The following is a 13,464-nucleotide window of genomic DNA, read 5'->3' as shown; positions in this document are numbered from 1 at the left end:
AGTCACATGTTTCAAGGCACAGAGACGCATCATCCTCATAAAACCCCTGGTATAAAACAGGAAGCTCAACTCTACCAGAACAAAAGCCAAAGCGACAAGCTCTCCACCCTGGCCGAGGAACAAGCTCTCCACCCTGGCCGAGGAACAAGCTCTCCACGCTGGCCGAGGAACAAGCTCTCCACCCTGGCCGAGGAACAAGCTCTCCACCCTGGCCGAGGAACAAGCTCTCCACCCTGGCCGAGGAACAAGCTCTCCACCCTGGCCGAGGAACAAGCTCTCCACCCTGGCCGAGGAACAAGCTCTCCACCCTGGCCAAGGAACAAGCTCTCCACCCTGGCCAAGAAACAAGCTCTCCACCCTGGCTAAGAAACAAGCTCTCCACCCTGGCTAAGAAACAAGCTCTCCACCCTGGCTAAGAAACAAGCTCTCCACCCTGGCTAAGGAACAAGCTCTCCACCCTGGCTAAGGAACAAGCTCTCCACCCTGGCTAAGGAACAAGCTCTCCACCCTGGCTGAGGAACAAGCTCTCCACCCTGGCTAAGGAACAAGCTCTCCACCCTGGCTAAGGAACAAGCTCTCCACCCTGGCTAAGAAACAAGCTCTCCACCCTGGCTAAGGAACAAGCTCTCCACCCTGGCTGAGGAACAAGCTCTCCACCCTGGCTGAGGAACAAGCTCTCCACCCTGGCTGAGGAACAAGCTCTCCACCCTGGCTAAGGAACAAGCTCTCCACCCTGGCTAAGGAACAAGCTCTTCACCCTGGCTGAGGAACAAGCTCTCCACCCTGGCTAAGGAACAAGCTCTCCACCCTGGCTAAGGAACAAGCTCTCCACCATGGCTAAGGAACGAGGCTACAAGCTCTCCACCATGGCTAAGGAACGAGGCTACAAGCTCTCCACCATGGCTAAGGAACGAGGCTACAAGCTCTCCACCCTGGCTAAGGAACGAGGCTACAAGCTCTCCACCCTGGCTAAGGAACGAGGCTACAAGCTCTCCACCCTGGCTAAGGAACGAAGCTACAAGCTCTCCACCCTGGCTGAGGAACGAGGCTACACGCTCTCCACCCTGGCTGAGGAACGAGGCTACACGCTCTCCACCCTGGCTGAGGAACGAGGCTACACGCTCTCCACCCTGGCTGAGGAACAAGCTCTCCACCCTGGCTGAGGAACAAGCTCTCCACCCTGGCTGAGGAACAAGCTCTCCACCCTGGCTGAGGAACAAGCTCTCCACCCTGGCTGAGGAACAAGCTCTCCACCCTGGCTGAGGAACAAGCTCTCCACCCTGGCTGAGGAACAAGCTCTCCACCCTGGCTGAGGAACAAGCTCTCCACCCTGGCTGAGGAACAAGCTCTCCACCCTGGCTGAGGAACAAGCTCTCCACCCAGGCTAAGGAACAAGCTCTCCACCCTGGCTAAGGAACAAGCTCTCCACCCTGGCTAAGGAACAAGCTCTCCACCCTGGCTAAGGAACAAGCTCTCCACCCTGGCTAAGGAACAAGCTCTCCACCCTGGCTAAGGAACGAGGCTATAAGCTCTCCACCCTGGCTGAGGAACGAGGCTACACGCTCTCCACCCTGGCTGAGGAACAAGCTCTCCACCCTGGCTAAGGAACAAGCTCTCCACCCTGGCTAAGGAACAAGCTCTCCACCCTGGCTAAGGAACGAGGCTATAAGCTCTCCACCCTGGCTAAGGAACGAGGCTATAAGCTCTCCACCCTGGCTAAGGAACGAGGCTATAAGCTCTCCACCCTGGCTAAGGAACGAGGCTATAAGCTCTCCACCCTGGCTAAGGAACGAGGCTACAAGCTCTCCACCCTGGCTAAGGAACGAGGCTATAAGCTCTCCACCCTGGCTAAGGAACGAGGCTATAAGCTCTCCACCCTGGCTAAGGAACGAGGCTATAAACTCTCCACCCTGGCTAAGGAACGAGGCTATAAGCTCTCCACCCTGGCTAAGGAACGAGGCTATAAGCTCTCCACCCTGGCTAAGGAACGAGGCTATAAGCTCTCCACCCTGGCTAAGGAACGAGGCTATAAGCTCTCCACCCTGGCTAAGGAACGAGGCTACAAGCTCTCCACCCTGGCTAAGGAACGAGGCTACAAGCTCTCCACCCTGGCTAAGGAATGAGGCTTACCCACCTTGGTAGAAGGTATTGTATAATAGTATCTATATGGATGTAGTGAGGGCACCTACCCACCTTGGTAGAAGGTATTGTATAATAGTATCTATATGGATGTAGTGAGGGCACCTACCCACCTTGGTAGAAGGTATTGTATAATAGTATCTACATGGATGTAGAGGGCCCCTACCCACCTTGGTAGAAGGTATTGTATAATAGTATCTATATGGATGTAGTGAGGGCACCTACCCACCTTGGTAGAAGGTATTGTATAATAGTATCTACATGGATGTAGTGAGGGCACCTACCCACCTTGGTAGAAGGTATTGTATAATAGTATCTACATGGATGTAGTGAGGGCACCTACCCACCTTGGTAGAAGGTATTGTATAATAGTATCTACATGGATGTAGTGAGGGCACCTACCCACCTTGGTAGAAGGTATTGTATAATAGTATCTACATGGATGTAGTGAGGGCACCTACCCACCTTGGTAGAAGGTATTGTATAATAGTATCTATATGGATGTAGTGAGGGCACCTACCCACCTTGGTAGAAGGTATTGTATAATAGTATCTATATGGATGTAGTGAGGGCACCTACCCACCTTGGTAGAAGGTATTGTATAATAGTATCTACATGGATGTAGTGAGGGCACCTACCCACCTTGGTAGAAGGTATTGTATAATAGTATCTACATGGATGTAGTGAGGGCACCTACCCACCTTGGTAGAAGGTATTGTATAATAGTATCTACATGGATGTAGTGAGGGCACCTACCCACCTTGGTAGAAGGTATTGTATAATAGTATCTACATGGATGTAGTGAGGGCACCTACCCACCTTGGTAGAAGGTATTGTATAATAGTATCTATATGGATGTAGTGAGGGCACCTACCCACCTTGGTAGAAGGTATTGTATAATAGTATCTATATGGATGTAGTGAGGTCTGGTCTGTTACAGTAGTTAGCTGTTTCAGATCTAGTCTCTACAGTATAATAGTATCTATATGGATGTGGTGGGGTCTGGTCTGTTACAGTAGTTAGCTGTTTCAGATCTAGTCTCTACAGTATAATAGTATCTATATGGATGTATTGGGGTCTGGTCTGTTACAGTAGTTAGCTGTTTCAGATCTAGTCTCTACAGTATAATATTATCTATATGGATGTGGTGGGGTCTGGTCTGTTACAGTAGTTAGCTGTTTCAGATCTAGTCTCTACAGTATAATAGTATCTATATGGATGTGGTGGGGTCTGGTCTGTTACAGTAGTTAGCTGTTTCAGATCTAGTCTCTACAGTATAATAGTATCTATATGGATGTGGTGGGGTCTGGTCTGTTACAGTAGTTAGCTGTTTCAGATCTAGTCTCTACAGTATAATAGTATCTATATGGATGTGGTGGGGTCTGGTCTGTTACAGTAGTTAGCTGTTTCAGATCTAGTCTCTACAGTATAATAGTATCTATATGGATGTGGTGGGGTCTGGTCTGTTACAGTAGTTAGCTGTTTCAGATCTAGTCTCTACAGTATAATAGTATCTATATGGATGTGGTGGGGTCTGGTCTGTTACAGTAGTTAGCTGTTTCAGATCTAGTCTCTACAGTATAATAGTATCTATATGGATGTGGTGGGGTCTGGTCTGTTACAGTAGTTAGCTATTTCAGATCTAGTCTCTACAGTATAATAGTATCTATATGGATGTGTTGGGGTCTGGTCTGTTACAGTAGTTAGCTGTTTCAGATCTAGTCTCTACAGTATAATAGTATCTATATGGATGTGGTGGGGTCTGGTCTGTTACAGTAGTTAGCTGTTTCAGATCTAGTCTCTACAGTATAATAGTATCTATATGGATGTGGTGGGGTCTGGTCTGTTACAGTAGTTAGCTGTTTCAGATCTAGTCTCTACAGTATAATAGTATCTATATGGATGTGGTGGGGTCTGGTCTGTTACAGTAGTTAGCGGTTTCAGATCTAGTCTCTACAGTATAATAGTATCTATATGGATGTGGTGGGGTCTGGTCTGTTACAGTAGTTAGCTGTTTCAGATCTAGTCTCTACAGTATAATAGTATCTATATGGATGTGGTGAGGACCCCTACCCTCCTCGGTGTACACGAGGCCTGGTCTATCGTCTCCCACAGGTCTGGGTGGGGGCCACAGGGTCTTCAGGTGCCCAGGGAGGGGGGCCCGGCCCTCAAAGTGTTCCATGGAGTGGGGGGGCTGGCTGACCGCTGCCCACGTGTACAGCTGGTCTTGCTGGGGGAGGGAGAGAGATAATATGGCATACATGAGATACATGAGGACATAAGATTAAATATGATAAATGGACAGAGGATAAAAGAGGAGATCTAATGTGATTAGGGGACAATAGAGGACATAAGGAGATAATGCTATAAGGGGACAATAGGACATAGGAGATCTAATGTTGTAAGGGGACAATAGAACATAGGAGGTAATGATGTAAGGGGACAATAGGACATAGGAGATACTGCTGTAAGGGGACAATATAACATATGAGATAATGCTATAAGGGGACAATAGAACATAGGAGATAATGCTATAAGGGGACAATATAACATAGGAGATAATGCTGTAAGGGGACAATAGAACATAGGAGATAATGCTATAAGGGGACAATATAACATAGGAGATAATGCTGTAAGGGGACAATATAACATAGGAGATAATGCTGTAAGGGGACCAAAGGACAGTGGTTCCTCCTTTAAAAGTTGTGAGCTTACGCCGCGGGACTTAGGGGTAATTTGTGGTTTAATACGGTATCCTGTGTCACCACATCATTGCTCCAGACCACCACAAAGGGGAGTTAGAGGTAATGTGTGATATAGTACGGTATCCTGCGTCACCACTTCATTGCTCCAGACCACCACCAGGGGGAGATAGAGGTAATGTGTGATATAGTACGGTATCCTGTGTCACCACTTCATTGCTCCAGACCACCACAAAGGGGAGTTAGAGGTAATGTGTGATATAGTACGGTATCCTGTGTCACCACTTAATTGCTCCAGACCACCACCAGGGGGAGATAGAGGTAATGTGTGATATAGTACGGTATCCTGTGTCACCACATCATTGCTCCAGACCACCACCAGGGGGAGTTAGAGGTAATGTGTGGTATAGTACAGTATCCTGTGTCACCACATCATTGCTCCAGACCACCACCAGGGGGAGTTAGAGGTAATGTGTGGTATAGTACGGTATCCTGTGTCACCACATCATTGCTCCAGACCACCACCAGGGGGAGTTAGAGGTAATGTGTGGTATAGTACGGTATCCTGTGTCACCACATCATTGCTCCAGACCACCACCAGGGGGAGATAGAGGTAATGTGTGATATAGTACAGTATCCTGTGTCACCACATCATTGCTCCAGACCACCACCAGGGGGAGATAGAGGTAATGTGTGATATAGTACAGTATCCTGTGTCACCACATCATTGCTCCAGACCACCACCAGGGGGAGTTAGAGCACTGACTATGCTTTTGGGTCCTACTGTGTCTCTGACAATTAATGGGTGACATAAACCTAAATAGAAACTGATAATTTCGCACGACTTCAGTATTACTTATTAAAAACTGTTGTTACACTAAGGTTTTAATTATTTTATTTGTTAGGATTATCTCTCTTACTGTAGTAGTAGTAGTAGTAGTAGTAGTAGTAGTAGTAGTAGTAGTAGTAGTAGTAGTAGTAGTAGTAGTAGTAGTAGTAGTAGTAGTAGTAGTAGTAGTGTAGGCCACTCCTGACCGGTCACGTTGTACAGCGCCTGAGTGACGCAACGGTCTAAGACCCTGCATAGCAGTGCAAGCTGTGTTGCTACAGATGCTGGTTCAATACCTATGCCAGCTTTGACTGGGAGACCCATGAGATAACTGTAGGTTTTTGTTTTCTCTCCCTCTAAAAACATAAATAAATAATTCTAAATAACAAACTGGCTTTATTTACAAATTAGTTGTATCTAAATTAGACTGGTCTTGATAAATCAATGAGATTTATATTTTCACTTAATATCCTTTTGGGTTTTGGTTAGACTAGAATTAGAATATTAGGGTGTAGAAATGTGCTCTTCTCTGCTCTTCGTGTAAACTTTATTTAACTAGGAAAGTCCGTTAAGAACAAATTAGTCGGGGAATTGAACCCCGGTCTCCCACGTGCCCTGCCAGCACAACATTGGGATTCTTCAGCTAAATAGCCCAGTACTGTACTGCCGACCGTCACGTTGTACAGCGCCTTATTATCCGTTCCATACTAACAGAAACCCAGAGGGTTTTTAGTTTTTCTTGGAATAGAAACACCATAATATTAAATCAGAATTAAGCAAGTACCAGTCAAAAGTTTAAACACCTACTCATTCCAGGATTGATTTATTTTTACCATTTTCTACATTGTAGAATAATAGTGACGACATTACGACGATGAAATAACACCACATGGAATCAGGAACACATTCTTATTTACAAGCACAGCCTACTCCTTTCTCCCCATCGGGGAACTGAACGCCGGTCTCCCACGTGCCCGAATTCTCTAGTACAGCAATTATTGAAGGTACTTGAGGTCACCGAGAAAGTCTGGACATGGCCTGCTCTCCCTTACGGAATACTGGCATTTTCCATGGTTACTACAGTATGTAATGTAGGCTGTGTTTACTTGTCAGACTGCACAGTTGCCTAATAAACTAATGCAGGTGGCTACTATCTTCAAAATGCTTTATTATTCATATTTAAAAGCATATACTGTACAGTACTGCATTTCGTCATCAGCATCTTTATGCTTTCGTTAATAAAATAATGATACAAATAATCTTTCAAAATGCAGATGTTTATTTAGTTATGGATCCATAACGAATTACTATGGGAATGAATATCACTGAACTACAGAAATATTGGAACAAAGTTGTCCAATGAAGGCAAAAAAAATTGTTGCTTACTGGAAAATACTATTTTCAAACACACGGTCACGTTGTACAGCGTCATTATGGCTATTAGCAGGGCTATATTTTGGCCTTAATAAATATTATTTTGGCCTTTATTCAGATTAAAATCGATCACCATCATTTAAAAACAAATGAAATAATCTCAAATATTGTTAAATATAGCCTTCTATTCTTAAGATATATGTGTTGACTGAATATAAGCCAGTGATGTCTGCTAAATAATTAAGTTTCTCCAGAAATAAATCATTCTAAATAACAAACTGGCTTTATTTACAAATTAGTGAGAATGTCTCACCCCATGTTCAAGAACTGCCTTTTTCCCCCTCGCTCACTCGAGGTTAAATGAAAATAAAATCTCCAAAATAGTTACTTTTTAAACAAAGCGATTATTATTTATTAAGAAGCCCCTTAGATATTCTCACAGATCCTAACAGAAAATGCCCCTTCGATATTAATTTAGAATTATATAAAAGCCCCTTAGGATCTGTGAGAATATCTGACAGAAAATGCCCCTTCGATATTAATGTAGAATCCTCAAATCGTCTAAATGTAATTATTGGCGGAGAGTCAAGTCATTGAAAAAAATACATTTTTAGATATACTGTAGGCCTACCATAGGCGAAATGAGTATTGGTTAGACTACAATTAGGGTGTGGAAATGTTATGCATCTTAGACATTAATATACAGTCCTCCAGTCCTCTTATACTGTAGCCTACTCCCGACAGTCACATTGTACAGTGCCATATTTTCCACGCCATCTTAACGGAAACCCTGAAAGTTTGTTTTTCTCAGAATAGAAAATCCATAATAAAATTAATTAGGCCAAATTTCTTAAAATCAATCCCATGTACTATGTTATTCCCTATTTAGTGCACTATGGGTCCTGGTCTAAAGTAGTGCACTATAAAGGGAATAGGGTGCCATTCTGGTCTACAGTAGTGCACTATATAGGGAATAGGGCACCATTCTGGTCTACAGTAGTGCACTATATAGGGAATAGGGTACCATTCTGGTCTACAGTAGTGCACTATAAAGGGAATAGGGTGTCATTATTCATTCTACAATCATGTCTACCAATCACATGGACAAATCCCATTTCAGATGCAAAACTCAACGGAAACAGTCCATGACCGCTCAGTGACATCACACGCCGTGTGTACTCAACCATGTTAGATCGAAGAACAACAGGACCTGTCCCAAATGGCCCCTGGTCAAAAGTAGTGCACTACATAGGGAATAGGGTGCTACCGTACTTGGGACAGAGACACAGCCTTGTGCATATTGCTCCCATGCTAACCTGCAGGTGCTCAAACAGGTTGCATTTCCTCCGGACGGTCTGTTTGAGTTTGAGCCATGCTAGGTCCAGTCTCCTCTCCCTCTCCTCCCCTCTTCCCTGGCCGTTGATGGTTAGTAGCTCTCGGACTAGCTCAGGAACCTGAGACAGCACCACACACTCAGAGGCCCCCACATCATCATTAGCTAGAGCCAGGGAGGAGGAGGAAAAGCTCCCATCGGTCTCTACGCCTGACTCTGACATATTCGCCATGTCCTTGTCCGCTTTAATCTGTCAGTTCCTGGACAGAATATTCCATTTTATGGCGCATTGCCTCTGGAATCAGCTCTCTGCACCACTCCTGTTAGGAACATGTAGGTATTCCATTATCACCAGGAACGCTGAGGGAAAATGTGGAGTTTGCATTTAAGAAAAATAAAATCAACAAATCCCTCGAGGTGGTAAACGGTGGTGTTTTTTTTCTCAGGGTTGTAAACGGTGGTATTTTTCCCTCTGCTCTGCTGTCCTCTGTTCCTCTTCTGACAATGCAGTGAGTTACTGCCAGGCTGGCACTTCTTCCCGTTCACCGGTCTGTGATCCTGAAACTCTCTAAGATGCTGCATCCTCTGTGAAACTGCAGCAGTCCCCAGAAACACTGGGCGTCGCTGCCCTCCCCTGCTGTTCTCATGGTAACTCTGACCAGTCCATCCCCAGAAACATTGGGCGTCGCTGCCCTCCCCTCCTGTTCTCATGGTAACTCTGACCAGTCCATCCTCAGAGAGCCTGATATAGTGGGTCTCTTCTCCCTGCTGTTCTCATGGTAACTCTGACCAGTCCATCCTCAGAGCCTGATATAGTGGGTCTCTTCTCCCTGCTGTTCTCATGGTAACTCTGACCAGTCCATCCTCAGAGAGCCTGATATAGTGGGTCTCTTCTCCCTGCTGTTCTCATGGTAACTCTGACCAGTCCATCCTCAGAGAGCCTGATATAGTGGGTCTCTTCTCCCTGCTGTTCTCATGGTAACTCTGACCAGTCCATCCTCAGAGCCTGATATAGTGGGTCTCTTCTCCCTCCTGTTCTCATGGTAACTCTGACCAGTCCATCCTCAGAGAGCCTGATATAGTGGACTGGTCTCTTCTCCCTCCTGTTCTCATGGTAACTCTGACCAGTTCATCCTCAGAGAGCCTGATATAGTGGGTCTCTTCTCCCTCCTGTTCTCATGGTAACTCTGACCAGGTTCATCCTCAGAGATCCTGATATAGTGGACTGGTCTCTTCTCCCTGCTGTTCTCATGGTAACTCTGACCAGTCCATCCTCAGAGAGCCTGATATAGTGGACTGGTCTCTTCTCCCTGCTGTTCTTGTAGCTTCAGGCTAGTCACAGGGTTTTGCACAGGCTGATGGGGCAGCTTGCAGTCAGATCAGGTTGCTTTATGACTATGCTTTCTCCTTCTCTATACTGCTGCTCTGTGCTGCACAGGGAGGAGAGGGGAGAGATGGAGGGCAGGGGCAAAGAACGATCATATATTCACAGGTCAAAGCCTGAGAGCTGCCCTGCCCCGTCCTTTCCTGTCTGTAATCAACTACACTTTGCCTTAGTGTTCCCATGACCAGATTAGGACATCAGGCTACAATCTGAAACCGGTCACATTTGTATACCTCTGAGGAGCACATGAGTCAGGCAGGGAGGGAGCGCAGACGTGCTGTCATTCTCTGTTATTGCTACAACATGCAGCAGTGCAGTGTTCACACAGCTAGCCAGGAGGCTTGTCCCTCCAGAGGCACACTGTACCAACAGCTAGCCAGGAGGCTGGTCCCTCCAGAGAGACACTGTACCAACAGCTAGCCAGGAGGCTGGTCCCTCCAGAGAGACACTGTACCAACAGCTAGCCTGGAGGCTAGTCCCTCCAGAGAGACACTGTACCAACAGCTAGCCAGGAGGCTGGTCCCTCCAGAGAGACACTGTACCAACAGCTAGCCAGGAGGCTGGTCCCTCCAGAGAGACACTGTACCAACAGCTAGCCAGGAGGCTGGTCCCTCCAGAGAGACACTGTACCAACAGCTAGCCAGGAGGCTGGTCCCTCCAGAGAGACACTGTACCAACAGCTAGCCAGGAGGCTGGTCCCTCCAGAGAGACACTGTACCAACAGCTAGCCAGGAGGCTGGTCCCTCCAGAGAGACACTGTACCAACAGCAAGCCAGGAGGCTAGTCCCTCCAGAGAAACACTGTACCAAAAGCTAGCCAGGAGGCTAGTCCCTCCAGAGAGACACTGTATCAACAGCTAGCCAGGAGGCTAGTACCAACAGCTAGCCAAGAGGCTGGTCCCTCAAGAGATACTGTAATAACACAATGGGACTGAACCAGGTGGGCATTTACTGTCTAACATACTACATATCAACACAATGGGACTGAACCAGGGGGATAGTTACTGTCTAACATACTGCATATCAACACAATGGGACTGAACCAGGGGGATATTTACTGTCTAACATACTGAACCAGGGGGATAGTTACTGTCTAACATACTGCATACCAACACAATGGGACTGAACCAGGGGGATATTTACTGTCTAACATACTGAACCAGGGGGATATTTACTGTCTAAAATACCAACACAATGGGACTGAACCAGGGGGTATTTACTGTCTAACATACTGAACCAGGGGGATAGTTACTGTCTAACATACTGCATACCAACACAATGGGACTGAACCAGGGGGATATTTACTGTCTAACATACTGCATACCAACACAATGGGATGACTGAACCAGGGGGATATTTACTGTCTAACATACCAACACAATGGGACTGAACCAGGGGGATAGTTACTGTCTAACATACTGCATATCAACACAATGGGACTGAACCAGGGGGATAGTTACTGTCTAACATACTGCATATCAACACAATGGGACTGAACCAGGGGGATAATTACTGTCTAACATACTGAACCAGGGGGATATTTACTGTCTAACATACCAACACAATGGGACTGAATCAGGGGGATAGTTACTGTCTAACATACTGTACCAGGGGGATAGTTACTGTCTAACATACTGCATATCAACACAATGGGACTGAACCAGGGGGATAGTTACTGTCTAACATACTGAACCAGGGGGATATTTACTGTCTAACATACTGAACCAGGGGGATAGTTACTGTCTAACATACTGCATATCAACAAACTGGGACTGAACCAGGGGGGTATTTACTGTCTAACATACTGCATATCAACACAATGGGACTGAACCAGGGGGAAAGTTACTGTCTAACATACCAACACAATGGGACTGAACCAGGGGGATATTTACTGTCTAACATACTGAACCAGGGGGATATTTACTGTCTAACATATCAACACAATGGGACTGAACCAGGGGGATATTTACTGTCTAACATACTGAACCAGGGGGATATTTACTGTCTAACATACTGAACCAGGGGGATAGTTACTGTCTAACATACTGAACCAGGGGGATAGTTACTGTCTAACATATCAACACAATGGGACTGAACCAGGGGAATATTTACTGTCTAACATACTGAACCAGGGGGATATTTACTGTCTAACATACTGAACCAGGGGGATATTTACTGTCTAACATACTGAACCAGGGGGATAGTTACTGTCTAACATATCAACACAATGGGACTGAACCAGGGGAATATTTACTGTCTAACATACTGAACCAGGGGGATATTTACTGTCTAACATACTGAACCAGGGGGATATTTACTGTCTAACATACTGAACCAGGGGGATAGTTACTGTCTAACATATCAACACAATGGGACTGAACCAGGGGAATATTTACTGTCTAACATATCAACACAATGGGACTGAACCAGGGGAATATTTACTGTCTAACATACTGAACCAGGGGGATATTTACTGTCTAACATACTACATAACACAATGGGACTGAACCAGGGGGGTATTTACTGTCTAACATATCAACACAATGGGACTGAACCAGGGGGGTATTTACTGTCTAACATACTGAACCAGGGGGATATTTACTGTCTAACATACTGAACCAGGGGGATAGTTACTGTCTAACATATCAACACAATGGGACTGAACCAGGGGAATATTTACTGTCTAACATATCAACACAATGGGACTGAACCAGGGGGGTATTTACTGTCTAACATACTACATAACACAATGGGACTGAACCAGGGGGGTATTTACTGTCTAACATATCAACACAATGGGACTGAACCAGGGGGATATTTACTGTCTAACATACTGCATATCAACACAATGGGACTGAACCAGGGGGATATTTACTGTCTAACATACTGAACCAGGGGGATAGTTACTGTCTAACATACTGCATATCAACACAATGGGACTGAACCAGGGGGATATTTACTGTCTAACATACTGAACCAGGGGGATATTTACTGTCTAACATACTGCATATCAACACAATGGGACTGAATCGGGGGGATAGTTACTGTCTAAAATACTGCATATCAACACAATGGGACTGAACCAGGGGGATAGTTACTGTCTAACATACTGAACCAGGGGGATATTTACTGTCTAACATACTGCATATCAACACAATGGGACTGAACCAGGGGGATAGTTACTGTCTAACATACTGAACCAGGGGGATATTTACTGTCTAACATACTGCATATCAACACAATGGGACTGAACCAGGGGGATAGTTACTGTCTAACATACTGCATATCAACACAATGGGACTGAACCAGGGGGATAGTTACTGTCTAACATACTGAACCAGGGGGATATTTACTGTCTAACATACTGAACCAGGGGGATATTTACTGTCTAACATACTGCATATCAACACAATGGGACTGAACCAGGGGGATAGTTACTGTCTAACATACTGAACCAAGGGGATATTTACTGTCTAACATACTGAACCAGGGGGATATTTACTGTCTAACATACTGCATATCAACACAATGGGACTGAACCAGGGGGATAGTTACTGTCTAACATACTGCATATCAACACAATGGGACTGAACCAGGGGGATACTTACTGTCTAACATACTGAACCAGGGGGATAGTTACTGTCTAACATACTGCATATCAACACAATGGGACTGAACCAGGGGGATAGTTACTGTCTAACATA

General features: G+C 45.5%; 1 protein-coding gene across 2 annotated transcripts in view; it reads right to left on the bottom strand.

Moving 5' to 3' along the window:
- LOC139571657 (formin-2-like) overlaps positions 1–13,464 on the bottom strand; it is a 222,217-nt gene that overhangs the window by 186,319 nt on the left and 22,434 nt on the right. For both annotated transcript variants that reach the window (XM_071394730.1, XM_071394731.1), the window contains exon 4: positions 4,213–4,369. In XM_071394730.1, the coding sequence (XP_071250831.1) occupies positions 4,213–4,369 (157 nt within the window). The remainder of the gene's footprint in view (positions 1–4,212; positions 4,370–13,464) is intronic.

Source organism: Salvelinus alpinus, chromosome 3 (assembly GCF_045679555.1).
Source record: "Salvelinus alpinus chromosome 3, SLU_Salpinus.1, whole genome shotgun sequence".
In the NCBI taxonomy this organism is placed as follows: Eukaryota; Metazoa; Chordata; class Actinopteri; order Salmoniformes; family Salmonidae; genus Salvelinus; species Salvelinus alpinus.
Note: the sequence above shows the minus strand (reverse complement) of the source record. Positions and strands in the feature narration are given on the sequence as shown.